This window comes from Ahaetulla prasina, chromosome 5 (assembly GCF_028640845.1).
Source record: "Ahaetulla prasina isolate Xishuangbanna chromosome 5, ASM2864084v1, whole genome shotgun sequence".
Classification (NCBI taxonomy): Eukaryota; Metazoa; Chordata; class Lepidosauria; order Squamata; family Colubridae; genus Ahaetulla; species Ahaetulla prasina.
In genome coordinates this window covers 138,792,535-138,806,393 of record NC_080543.1, presented here as the reverse complement: position 1 = coordinate 138,806,393, position 13,859 = coordinate 138,792,535, and the positions used below count along the sequence as shown (strand labels likewise).

Below are 13,859 nucleotides of genomic sequence, written 5' to 3'. Positions count from 1 at the left end.
TGCTTCCACAACTGTTCATCAATTTACTTGAACCTAAATATGTGAAATGCTGGATGCAAATATATAACTAGCTCAAGATGGAAAAAAAACCCCCAAACCCACGACCGGCCATCTGAAAAGTGCAGCCGAAAGGGCATTTGATCCCCTTTTCCAGATGAAACCCCACCCCACAGATTCCGGGGGGCCGTTGCTTTTCTGTCTCAGCTGGTCACTTGTACCTCTGCTATCCTTGTGGAAGGAAGATTCAGAAAAGAGACCGGCAAATGCAAGATGTGAAATCAAAGATGCTTTTACGCGCACTGTATGAAGTTTGATGTTTTAAAACAAGCTCTCTGCTTAACCATTCATTTAATGGGTCAATCCATCAATCGATCACTCCGTCCAATTAAATCCCCCACTCCAATGAAGCCGAAGGCTATTTTGATAGAACAAAGTCAAACAACAATCATGCTGGTTGTCACCAAGGCACATCCAAATAAGCCAAGAACATAATTACCTTCTGATAATTCTTCTTATCCATTCTCAGCCTTTTTCTAGGTGCTTCTTGTACTTCAAAATCTTCCGTGGGTTTCCTTGTCCTCTTTACAGGTTTCCTTTTATTTCCATATAAGTTACCTTGGAGTAGGGATGGGGAGACTTACATGAAAAAAGTCTGAAGCTCATTTAGAAATTATCTCGAACCAAAGCAGTTACGTTACTGTTCTAACAGAGCCGGATAATGTTTATTAACCCTAAACACCTTCTCTTATTAAAACTAGCTTTGCAGTAGACACCTACCACAGCTGACCTTCTGTATAAAAATATCCTACACCTATCTGTACATTTAATATTAATTTCTCATTTCAATTTATAACGGATCTACAACCAGAAGTTTTGCTTTGAAGTAACTTCTTTTAAGAAGCACGCTAATGTTGTATAAAGCAATTATCCCATTTCCTGATATTATTATGTGATAGAATATCACCCCTAAGGCTGGGAAAACATAAAGCAATACATGTGTTAAGTGAATTTGTTTTATATAAAGACCAAGGGGAGAAGAACATTTTAGATAAAGACCGTGAAAAAAAAAAAGGTTTTTAAGTACCTTGCATGTTTATACCTGAAACCAGCGGGCCTGAATAAAACCCATTTGAAATAATAAGGTTCCATGTTACAAACTTTCAGAAGTTCAGAGCTAGTTTATACAACCTGTTTCACTAATTCTCCTTTGTATGTAAAGATTCTATTCTCTATCCCCCAAATCCCCTATTCCAGTATACCAAAACTTTCTAATTACTGTTTATTATTCCCCAATTATACTTTTTAGCCTCGGGCCAAATTTCTATTACTTAATTTGGAGCCACAGAACTTCATTCAAATGCTTTGAAAAAAAAATCAAGATTCTTTTGCTGGTAATTAAAATTTCAAGCCTCAAAACAGATCTTGCTATCCTATAACACGTTTCTTTTAAAAAATGTGTGGACAACTGTTCGCTTCCACATGCCAATCAATGGTGAAGTTTAAGTTTATTGGGAAAAGCTATGACATAGGCCAAGATTTTGACATAAACTATATGGACATGCAAAAACGGTCTTTCACAGATCCCTAAATGTGCCCAACTCTGAAAGTCATCTTCTATAGGTGTAACAAACTGAGGAAACAAGATTCATTTTAATTGGCTCGTAAGAAGAAACTACCATAAAGCTGGACAGAATTTTGTACTACAGCACTCAAATATTTAATTCAAGATCCATAAAAACGCTAAAACTGAAGGAGCACAACATTTGAGAAAAAGATATTATTGAGCAGTTACATGAAAGGCACACTTAAGTAAGGGTTACTTAGTTTAAAATCAATATTACACAGCACAAATTTAAATTACTTCTGGATCTTGATCTTCGTTTAGGTGATCCTTGAAACACTTTACGTTTGGCCTTGCTCAAACTCCTCTGGGCTGAACCTTGAGAGATACAGAATGTTGTGTAGTCTTGTTTGTTTGTTTTTAAAACCGACACCCACATTTTATACATTGAGACAAAGCATTCAACTTTCCCCACAAGTTGTCATTTCACACACAAATAACAAAACTGACTATAATTTTTAATACATATTGTCCAAAATTGAGAAACCTTTCCAACACACTCTCATTCTTCTCATTGTCCAAAGCAGCAACCTGATATCTTAAAATTTCTGTTATAGTCCAACGTTATACAGACTATAATATTATTATACTGAGAAACAAAAATATGGCTTTTTTTTTTTTTGCCTTTAGGCATATCCACTCTTCCAAACCTGTAGCTCCTCAGGATATTAAGCTAAATGCTTTATAAAAATGGAGATCTGACCAGATTCCTGCAGGTTCTAACAATCTTCTCCACCACGATCTATGCCCATGTCAGTCCTGGAAATGTTTAAGCGTTGGGTGTTTCTGCACCTTCTCAGATCTTAATTATTGCAAACCCAGGGACACAGATTCAACCTCCACTTCAACTTTAAAAACAAGAGTTACGCTTAGAGCGAATGTTTTAAATTTAAAAATTCTAGCTTAATTTCTTTCTAATCTCCATAATTCTCATTTCGTCGACAGCGATACAGGTGGCGGCTGCTTAGAGACAGGAAGGGAATGAGAACACCAGCATATCTACAATAGATTTACACAGAGCAACTTCGCAGAACAATGACCAAGAAATGTAGACATGATTGACTCTTCTGGTTTAAATTTAAAAAAGAAAAAGGAAAAAAAAGACTGCATTCACTGCTTAAATCAGCACAACATCCCAAAAATTAGAAACGGAAACAGTGAAAGCTGACCTTCCCTACAGGCTGAGAACCGTGTGCTTAATTAAACATGGCTACATATATTAAAACTTTTAGTTAGAGTATACTAGCACAGTTTTACGTTTACCAGTGTCTTCTTCACATTTGGGAGAGGTCACTATGGCAAATTTTGTGTTATAGCGTGTTTTCTGTTTTTCACTAAGCATGTTCCACTGTGACTCCAGCAGCTCTTCGATTTCGTCACACGAGGCATCGGGGTGCTCAGCCACCACCTGGGCGGAAAAGACATGAATGAGAGGGAGGGAGGGAGAGAAGAGCCTGGGGCCCTCCTGGCTTCCAAAAAAATCTCTCTTGAGATTCTTTTTTGTTTGCTTTTCATTTATTTATTATTTTAACTTTTAAAACTTTGTCAGATGATGGACGTGTCCCAAAAGTGTTTTTTTTCAAAAGGCAGGAGGATTTTCTTGGTTTTTCCCTTTGTGGCTGCAAGGAAGCGAAGCGACTTCAAGGGGGAAAAAACAAACAAACCTGAGGAAGTCCAGCTGCCTTCTGAAAAAGCTCCTTTGGGAAAAACCACGATGGAGAATCATCTCCAGAGACACACCAGGGACGGGCATTGGTCCCAAGCAGGTAGAAACTCAACTTGCCAATGTACAGTACAAGTTAACCCTCGAGTTACCGCAACTGAGCCCAACGTTTTATGTCAGGGCAAGTGAAATATTTGTTAGTGAGTTTTGCCCCATTTTATGACCTTTCGTGCCACTGCAGAAGCGAATCCGGCTCCCCCACTGACTCTGCTTGTCAGAAAGTGGCCAAAGGGGATCATCACAGGAACCCAGTGATGACACCGTGACCGTCCTAAATATAAACCAGTTGCCAAGCGTCTGAATTTGGATCACATAATCATGGGGATGCGGCAAAGGTCCTAAGTGTGAAAAACAGTCACAAGTCAATTTTTTCAGTGATGTTGTAATGTTGAACGGTCACTAAATGAACTGTTCTTAAGTCTACGACTACCTGTAGTTAAAAATGGTCTATTTTATTTTAATCTTCTGATTCACCTACAGGACCCAGATCTTCTGCACATCTTAAATGTCCTGCACCTCCATTAATAGAAGAGACGCAAACAGCTCAAAAACAATGGCAAGGGGTGGATTCCAGGGGTGCAAATATTATGTCATGCAAAAACACTTGCAACTGGCAGATAAACACACACAATACAGGTAGCCCTGACTTATGGCTGCTCGGTTAGTGGCCTTTTGAAGTTACTGCAGCACACCCCAGGGGTACTTATAACCCAGTATGCAACAAAAATTTCATTTTAATGTATGCCGATTAGTGCAGGGGTCTCCAAACTTGGTCCCTTTGAGACTTGTGGACTTTAACTCCCAGAGTCCCTCAGCCAGCAAAGCTGGCTGAGGAACTCTGGGAGTTGAAGTCCACAAGTCTTAAAGGGATCAAGGTTGGAGACCTCTGGATTAGTGCACATTCAAAGTGACAATAAAGTTATTCTATTCTATTTTCTACTCTATTCTAGTCTATTTCATTCTGTCTCCTATCCTATTCTATCCTATTCTATCCTATTCTATTCTATTCTATTCTTTTCTATTCTATTCTAATTCTAACTCTAACTCTAATTCTATTCCATTCCATTCCATTCCATTCCGTTTCTTCGGTTCCAACTCCCCCCCCCCCCCAAAAAAAAACCAACCCTCTTAGACCTGCTGTCTTCAGAAGGCTGGACAAGCCCTGTGCATGATTGCAAAGCTCCCGAGTAAAGTGCCTGAGGAGGAGACAGAGGGGTTTCGGGCTCCGTGGCCCTTCAGGGATCTGAAAAAGAAAAGGAGGGAAGCCTCACGATACGGATTCTGAGGACACAAACCTCATCTCGGTGCTTCTGACAGAACACCAGGAACTGAGGGACTCCATCGCTTTTCCGATTCCGGGGAGCGTAGGGAACCGCCTTCTTCCTCCCGAAAGGGGACCCCCCCGTGCCTCCTCTCTCCTCCAGGTTCCTTTCGGGAGGGGTGCTCAGGACGGGCTTGGGGGCGAAGTCTTCCGATTCACTCGTGCAAAGCGACTTGGTCCTTCTCCCCCTTTTGGCCGGGACGTCGTATTCTTTGCTGGATTTCAGAGTCTGGGAAAGGTCTTCGTCCAAATAAATTTTATCCATCTCTTCCAGAGACTTAACCGCGAGTCCGGCTTCCTTGGCCACCTGGGGGTTGAGGACTGGCCTGCCCCTGATGTAGATGAAGGTGTACTTGGCTTTCCTTTCCTCCAGGGACATGGAGAGGGCGTCTTTGGACTGCTTGACCCCCATCTCCCACTGGGGACGCAGCTTTCCTGACACCGGTTTGAGCATCTGCAGGAAACACGTCAAAGACAAACAAAAGAGGTCATGGAGACCAACAACTGGAAAGCCCTACCTGGGGAATCTTGAACAAACAAAACCCCCCCTCCCCAATTTTCTCTCTTTGTATCAAGGCATAACAAAGCGCTATTAGTAAGCAGCTAAAACAGCCCAACGATTAAATTAGCCAGCTCGAAACAGCACAGAGGGAGGTTACCTTTATTTTCTCTGCTTTGCTAATGGAATGCTTTGCACTTTCTTGGCACAATTCTTCAAACTGCTCCTCTCCTTTGAACGCTACGAGGCTTTTTTCAAACACCCAGGCTCGTTCTGGCGCATCCCCAAAAAACTGTACGTGATACTGGCGAAAACTCTTTTTCTGTCCTGAAAATATAGGCAATTTGGAGTCTTAGCTTAACAGAGCCACATGCAAAGATGGAATAACATTGGACTGTAGGAAGTTAAATTTCCCCCAACATTTTTGCTGAGTTTAATACCAGCCTGGCATCCTAGAGATAGGTGGGTTTCTCTGTTCTTGGTGTGATGGCCAGGATGGAGGCGGCCTTTGGAGAGCCGGAATCCAACCATTGGAAGAATAACCAGACTGAGAAAGGCAGGGAACGGCTCCGCCTAACACGCTATAGCATAAAAGCTCTCGGCTAAGCTTTGGCTTATTGAGCTGCAGGAGGTCAGCCGTTCTGGTGAAGAATTATCTCTTGGCTTAGCACCGGGAATGGATTCAGCAAAGCCACAGCTTGTTCAGCAAGCTAATAAAGCAAAATAAAATGTAGTAGGAAATGTGAATCCACCCTGCCTCATCCATTTCGACGGTCTTGGCTTATTCACGTGAAGCAAAACCAAAGCATTTCTGAAAGAGGCTATTTAATTAACAAACACGTGAATCGGCCCACGTCCAAGCCGGCATCTTTCAAGACAGCGGAGAGAAGCCTTGACTTCCCCCACCTCTGGCATCGTTTCCCCAAAAGCCATCCGCCATTTAGGACTTTACGAAGGGCCTTGCGAGGGTCAGCCAGGCCTTCCGCTCTTCCAACAGCTACCTGGCCTTACAGGGTTGAGTGTTGGTGGGCTACCGTTAAGATCTTAAAACAAAACCAGGTCGGTCTGTCATGAAGAAACCACAGTACAGGCTGGTACGGTCACCGTAGCGGAAGAACCTTAAGCATATTTTAAAACTGTTTACAGGTAGTCCTCAACTTATAACCAGTGTTCAAAGTTATGACGGTCTCGGAAAGGGTGCTTTATAGCCTGAATAGCACTTCCGGTCATTGCAAAATGTCTCTCTCTCTCTCTCTCCCACACACACCCTACAAAGGTATGACTCCATCTGGGACACTTGGCAGCCAGTTCACATTTATGACTGCGATTTGCAAAATCATCATCATCATCATCATCATCATCGCATAATTCGCCGATACATCACGCAATCCTAAACGCTTGGGAAGTGTTCGACTAGTGATCTGTGATACGAAATCCAGCATTGTTATCTCGTTTGCTGTGTATGCTGTCATTTTGTGTAAATAATAATAATAATAATAATAATAATAATAATAATAATAATAATAATAATAATAATAATAATAATAATAATAATAATAATAATAATTGTAGTAGTAGTAATATTTTTTTGCTAGTTTCTGGCAGTTTTTCACCCGTTTCCAGTAAAAACACATCCATTTGAGACAGGGTGTCAAACTTGATTAAGGGCCACATCAGGGTTGCGTTTGACCTCTGGGGGCCACCGTAGGCATGGCCAGCTTGGCGTCCCTTGTGTTGGGGGCACCTGTGGTGGCTAAATGCTAAGGCAGGATTTCCCACAGACCCTCCTTCACTCTCGTTATATTCCTTCCTTTTCTTCTTTTTCCTTTCCTTCCCTCTTCATTCTCCTTCCTTCTTCCTTCCCTTCTTTTCCCTTTCCCCTTTCCTGTCCCTTCTTGCATGCTCAAATGCAAAAGGGGAAACATTTCTCCTTTGGTTTTGTTTTTAGTTTGCTCTGCTAGCCCTCTGCCAGCAAAAAATGTCCCCCCACCTCCCAAGCTCCGTTTTCGCTGGCAGAGGGTGGCAGGAGGCCGTCACGACCTGAAAATGGAGCTGGGAGAGGGGGGGGGGCACGTGGCCCTCCCAAGCTCCATTTTTTGCTGGCAGAGGCACTGCCGGCCAGTCCTTTGCTGTTTCCGGGGTGGCTCTAAGCATCCCGCAGGCTGAATCCGCCCCGCGGGCCTTGAGTTTGACCCCCCTGGTTTGAGAGAATGGATTTGCTCAAAACTGGTGTGATTTGCTACATGACTGCTGTAGACATGATTGGAAGGTCAGGTCCGGTTGTGTGAGTGCTGCAACTTACGACCAGGACAACGCATGACTGAAATTCCGCTCACAATTGCAGACGTTAGTAATTACATTGCCTGCAATGTACATTTAAAAATTGCACCCATTCTGCATTTGTTAAAGCCAATGCAAATGTTTCAGGTAAAGGGTTACTTGTTGACTTCCCTTGTTCTTGGATTTCACTGCGTGGGTGAAATCTGCCTGAAACCAGGAACGGCCTAAAAGAAAGACGCCCCCGCCACCCCCCCACCCTCAAAGGACCTACCGTTGAGCTTGGTGAAGCTATGGAGAAGAGGGTCGGAGGAGATCATGCAGGGCCACCATGGGTATCCAGACACCTTGGACCAGACCACGTCTCCCACGTTGTACTTCAGCAGCAGCGTTTTCTCCTCCTTTCCAGTCACCACAGGAGGCTCCTCTTCTTCTTCTTCTTCTTCTTCAGCAGAAATCTTTGGGGGGGGAGGGAAGAGGGGAAAGGAAAGACACCCAAATTCTAGCAATGAGAAAGAACACTTTCACAGGTGAACAAACACGAAGCTCCATGACTTATTATGAAGATCAGCATGAGGGGTTTTGGTTTCCATCTTAATTTCCAACCTGACGTATCCAACCTTTTAGTAGTTTGGAGGCCCTTTGGGCTTCTCAGGAGAAACAGGTCAGAAAGGCAGCGAGGATTTCGATTCTGATGCTTTGTGAAATTCTCTGACCTTCAAGGAGCGAGAAAGATAGCATACAGGGAGACCTCGGCTTGTGGCCGTTCATTTAGTGACCATTCAAAGGTACAATGGCACTGAGAAAAGCCACTTATGACTGTTTTTCACAGGACCGTTGCCACATCCCCATGAGGGTCACGTGACCAAAACTCAGAGGCTTGCAACTGGCATGTACTTATGACGGTTGTAGTGTCCCGGGGTCACGTGATCGCCATTTATAATCTTTTGACAACCAATGAAGCCAGATTCACTTTGCGGCCATGTCACTAACTTACCAACTGCAGTTATTCACTTAATCATTGCAGTAAAAGAGGTCGTAAAATGAGGCAAAACTCACTTAACAACCATCCTGCTGAGCAAAGGAGATCTTGGGCTCAATGGAGGTTTTTGTAAGTTGAGGCCTTCCTGTAAGTCTTAAGAAGGGAGCTTCTCCGCTCGGCTACAGTAGGAATTATGGGTTTGGGGTCAGCAATATGGAAAGAGATACTTTGCTTCAGATACCAGGAACTTCCAAGGTGGCTTTAAATTAGCCGGTGGCTCAATGGCTAAGACGCTGATCTTGTTGATCGAAAGGTCGGCAGTTCAGCGGTTTGAACCCCTAGTGCTGTGTAACGGGGTGAGCTCCCGTTCCTTGTCCCAGCTTCTGCCAACCTAACAGTTTGAAAGCACATAAAAAATGCAAGTAGAAAAAATAGGGAACAGAACAGCGTTCCGTGCGCCTTTGGCCTTGAGTCATGCCGGCCACATGACCACGGAGACGTCTTCGGACAGCGCTAGCTCTTCGGCTTTGAAACGGAGATGAGCACCGCCCCCTAGAGTCGGGAACGACTAGCACATATGTGTGATGGGAACCTTTACCTTTAAGCAAAACGGAACCCTTGACTGTTGCCGTTCTGCCTCTGTTTCTCCAGATCATACAGGGACGCATCTAAAGCCCTCTTGGAGATGACTGTTTTTAGGAGGGCTCAGTAGCTTCAATCCTTTTGAGAATGGCACTAGTAGGTCAAATGAATTGGGGGGGGGAGTTAGGAGTGACCCATAACTGGTTTAAGGGCTGGGCACCGTTGCCATGATGAAACTGGACCGTGTCTTATTGGCAAGAAATGCAGGGATAAGCCGTAACAATCCTGAATAAGCAGGAACCTTCTCAAGATGTTTCTCCACCTCAAGGCTTCTTCCAAATGGAGGTCTGCAGTGTCCATTTTTTTGAAATTTGCCAAGCTCAAAAATCAAAGCTGCTTAGTTGTTTCCATCAAAGAAACTGAACTGTCAACACCACAGCAACACTATCTGGAAAGCACATGCATATTTAACGTGGGAAACAACCAGACATGCTTATTAAATCTAACTTTCCCCTCACAAGCATTTTCCAAGCAGCAGTGAATTTACATGCGACCTGTTACCTTTGCATTGTGTTCAAAGCCATTTCCGGCCTCTGAATACAAATACATTCCGAGTGCAAATCCATCCAAACAAGCCCAAATCAAAGATCTAATTTCCTATAGTGCCTCTTTCGTGTCTTGGATGTCCCAGGGATTCTCCCTCATGCAACTTATTATCAAACTTGGATGGTACCAACGGCTTCCTTGGAATCGGCAGCGAGAAGGAATTCATGACCCTCCAATGCTCATCTCTGGCAAACAGAACCGTTTCAGAAGATGGCGGGCACCACTTGGGAGGAGGTGCATCCGTGTGAAAGTGTATGTGGAGTCCAACAGCCTTACGCCTTCTGGAGATGGTCTCACAGAAATGACCCAAATCATTATAAAACTGTTCTTAAGGTCCAGTTTCACTAAATGGTCCATATGGAATATGGTCCTGGAAACAGCCAAAATATCTAGAACTGGGAGACTGACACTCCCTCCATCTAACTGCTTTGAGTACTAACTAAAAAACGCTTCCTATCCCAACATAAACCTATCCAGATACTCTCTTCTCCTTAGCCAGAAATGAGACCTGGACTTGCCCTGCTGGGCTCAGTGTGCATTTGAGAGAAATCCTCAGAGCTCCGTTTTACATAAAACCAACTACGGAGGTTCTCCGTCATCCAGGCCATGGTTGTCCCAAAGGTGCTTTTTCCAAAAGGAAGCTGGACTTTCTTACTTCAGTTGAGACCCAAAAAGTCCAGCTGTATTTTCTAAAAAGCACCTTTGACGCAAAGCCCCACTTGGATAAAAACTTAGAGGATCTTCTCAACCTCAGAGGGCAGTTGAGGAACCTTCTGCTTTGTCCTACATTTGAGCTACTCTAAACTTAAAAATACATCAAATACCTCCAGGCTGAGGGAGTGGAACACTGGGAATTCTAACTAGTTCCTGTCTTGAACAGAGATGGAGAAGACAAAGGTAGCTTCAATCAGAACAGAATCAGAACAGAGCCGGAAGGGACCTTGGAGGTCTTCTAGTCCAGCCCCCTGCTCAAGCAGGAGACCCTATAGGATTTGAGACAAGTGGTTGTCTGGTCTCTTCTTAAAAACCTCCAGGGATGGAGCACCTACAACTCCTGTTCCACTGGTTAAGGAGAATGTCGTTCTCCAGGGAGAAGCCATTCGGTGAATTTCACCTTTTAAAAAACCCCAATGATTGTAAGGGGGGGAGGGAGGAGGGGGAACCAAATCCATCCCTTCATAGAACAAAAAGCATTGCACTGACTTAGGTTTGTGATCATACTCGGCATCTATTCCTCATATATTTAATATCACGTTTCCTCATGTATTTAATACTCTATGCCCGTGATGGCCAACCTGTACCACGGGTGCTGGAAGTGGCATGCAGAGCCATCCATCTCTCCGGGCGTTGCCTGCTGCTCTTCTGGCGTGCCGGCCAGCTGGTCTTCGTGCACACGTGTGCCAGAAACCAGAAGGCCAGTGAGCACACTGGACGTTGGAAACTCAGCTTCCTGGTGCACATCTGAACACTGGGGAACCTGCTCTTCTGGTTCCCGGTGCTCCCCCACACGTGGCACACTCCCGTTTTGGCACTTGGTGGCGAAAAGGCTCGCCAACACCGCTCTGTGCCATAGGAAGCCATGCATTCAATCAGAGCTATTTACGGATTCCTGGACTGGTTCAGTTGAGTAAGTAAACCAGACTTACCCCAACCACAGCTTACTACCAGGCAGAGGCGGCAGGGACTGGTATCGCTTGTGGTTCAAACTGGGACAGAAGCCAGCCTCGCCAGGACATCCAGATGAACCATCCCGGCTCTCCCCCCCCGCCATATTTATTCTGCCCCAATGTGTCCTTTCACGCTTTCTAATACTGATATATTTATATTGAAATGCCATTTTTTATAAGCAAGAATAAATTTCAAAATTACTGCAAAAGTAGGGAAGTACAAAAACTGTAGCCTGGAAAATGAATGTATGGTAGGTGGGAGATGAGGAATTAAGTTTGAAATCTGAACATTGGACAATGATTTGGGTCTAACACCAGAAGAAAAATAATTCATTTGTTCTTTTTCTCCTTCAGGATTCTATCCTTGACTCTTATCTATAATAAACTCTTCTTTATTTTAAAACTCAGAATCATTCTACTTTTTTTGAGCTATGCTCTCCAGGCAGGTGCAATGAATAACCTCAAGAGTGAAATAAAGATTGCAAGTGATTGGAGAAATGATACCAACCATCCAGGATCATGAATGTTTAGAAAGAAAAAAAATTATCAGCAGAGCAGTGTATAAGAACAAGCATCATGTTGCTAAAAATAACCAGAAGCGCACCAAAACATCTAGATCCAAACCTTGTCAACATCTAATAATACATTCTTAATATGACTGGTTCTGGTTTAGCATTATCATTCTCTGATTTGTGAGCTATTTTTTCTCCTTTTCCCAACGTTGAAAGCAAATTTTGCTCCCTGCGTTTAAAAAAAGCAACATTGCAGGAAATACAATTTCTTCCATAACTTCCAAGCAGCACAACTTGTGGTCAGTGTGCTAAGATAATAGCTTCTAAATTTTCTGGATGGCTTTTTATCTATTCCGGACACCACCCCTCCTGTTCCAGGTGTGCAGAGCAGGTGAAGAGCCTCATGCCATTCACACACAAGGATGATCAGAGGGGAGAAACAAGAGGAGAACCTAAATGATTTTGGAAATGGATGTGCATCCTCTATACCAGAGGTGAGCAACTAGGGCGGCCCCAGTTGATAAAAACTAGCAAATAGGAGTAGACAGCAGGGATAGGCAGCAATGGCCCCTTTATGATCTGTGGACTTCAATTCCCAGAATTCCTCAACCAGCCAGGAAAGGCTCAGGAAATTCTGGGAGTTGAAGTCCACAGGTTGTGAGGGGGCCAGAGTTGCCTACTCTATATTCACAGCTGCTAGCTTTATTCACGGAGGACTACAATTGGCTGCCCTCCATTCACTTTAGGTTAAGACAGCATCAGCCTGGGGAGCTGAGAAAATACCCCGAATCGAGGCATGAGTAAGCGCCTTCTATATTGCTGCTAGAAAATTATATGATCATATAGATAGTCCTTGACTTATGACCACAAATGAGCCCAACAGTTCTGTTGTTAAGGGAGACATCTGTTGAGTTTTGCCCCGTTTTACAACTTTTCTTGCCACAGTTATTAAGTGAAGCACTGCAGTTGACAAGTTAATAATCTGGTTGTTAAGTGAATCTGGCTTTCTCACTGACTCTGCTTGTCAGAAGGTCACAAAAGGGGATCACGTGACCACGGGATTCTGCAAACCGTCATAATGTGAACCAGTTGCCAAGCGTCCAAAATTTGATCACCTGACCATGGGGAGGCTGCAAAAGTCGTAACTATGAAAACGGTCGTAAGTCGCAATTTTCAGTGCTGTTGGTAACTTTGAACAGTCACTAAATGAACTGTTATAAGTCAAGGACTATCCGTACTCTGCAGCCACCAAAGCTGAACACAAGGATGTCTTTACGTTCTCAGAAACCACGGACCTCTTAATCTGAAAACCCAATTTCAAACAAGCCACAAATTCTGGTCCCCCCCAGCAAAGGCCGGAGGGAAGCAAGGGTACCTTTTCGTCAGAGGAACCGGACGAACTGGACAAGAGCGCCGCTTCCACGAAACCTCGCTCCAGCAGGGAATCGTACTTGATGCTCCTTTTCCTACTTCTCTTCTCCTTGTTTCCCGGATTCGGCTCCCTCTGCTCCGGCTGGGTGACCTCCAGCACGCTGTCGCCACAAATGGAGGACTCAAAGAGAGGCTTCCCGTTCATGTACGTCTTAGTGATTTTCAGTTTGATTTCTGGCGAGCCGTTCTTGGCCGGCGTAGTGTTGGGGGGCGTTCCGGCTTCCCTGACATCCTGAGACTCGAAACGCAGCTTGGCCTCCTGCGTTCCCGATTCCCCATTGAAGACGCGAGAGGTGAGGTCCTGGAGCTTCTCCACGGGGATGAAGGGCAGGGCATCGTGGCCGTTGTATTTCGGCATGACATCTTCCTGTAGTGTGGCGGAAAGGTGGGCATTGCCCAGGTAAACAGAACACTCCCGGTTCACTTCGCAGCCGGGGGGCTTTCCGGTGGGACCCCCCAGGATCTCGGGGACGGGCTTCATTTTGATGTGGTTGGCACCTTTCTTGGGAAGCAACAGCGAGTTACTTTTGAAATCCATTGCGGATGTTTCCAGTTTATTTATACTTCTGCATAAATAAAGGAACAAAACCACAAAATCGTATTATTAGTCACGGAGGATGCATCCGGAGCATGTTTGG

General features: G+C 44.3%; 1 protein-coding gene across 5 annotated transcripts in view; it reads right to left on the bottom strand.

Annotated features, from left to right (window-relative positions):
- Positions 1 to 13,859, bottom strand: part of NSD2 (nuclear receptor binding SET domain protein 2) — a 47,500-nt gene that overhangs the window by 21,196 nt on the left and 12,445 nt on the right. For 4 of the 5 annotated variants that reach the window (XM_058184784.1, XM_058184783.1, XM_058184782.1 and 1 more), the window contains exons 2-8: positions 13,166 to 13,787; positions 7,716 to 7,899; positions 5,325 to 5,491; positions 4,640 to 5,119; positions 2,885 to 3,029; positions 1,862 to 1,939; positions 497 to 615 (exon numbers count right to left, since the gene is read on the bottom strand). In XM_058184784.1, the coding sequence (XP_058040767.1) occupies positions 497 to 615; positions 1,862 to 1,939; positions 2,885 to 3,029; positions 4,640 to 5,119; positions 5,325 to 5,491; positions 7,716 to 7,899; positions 13,166 to 13,759 (1,767 nt within the window). In that variant the 5' untranslated portion in view covers positions 13,760 to 13,787. The remainder of the gene's footprint in view (positions 1 to 496; positions 616 to 1,861; positions 1,940 to 2,884; positions 3,030 to 4,639; positions 5,120 to 5,324; positions 5,492 to 7,715; positions 7,900 to 13,165; positions 13,788 to 13,859) is intronic. The other variant, XM_058184786.1, reaches the window with a different exon arrangement.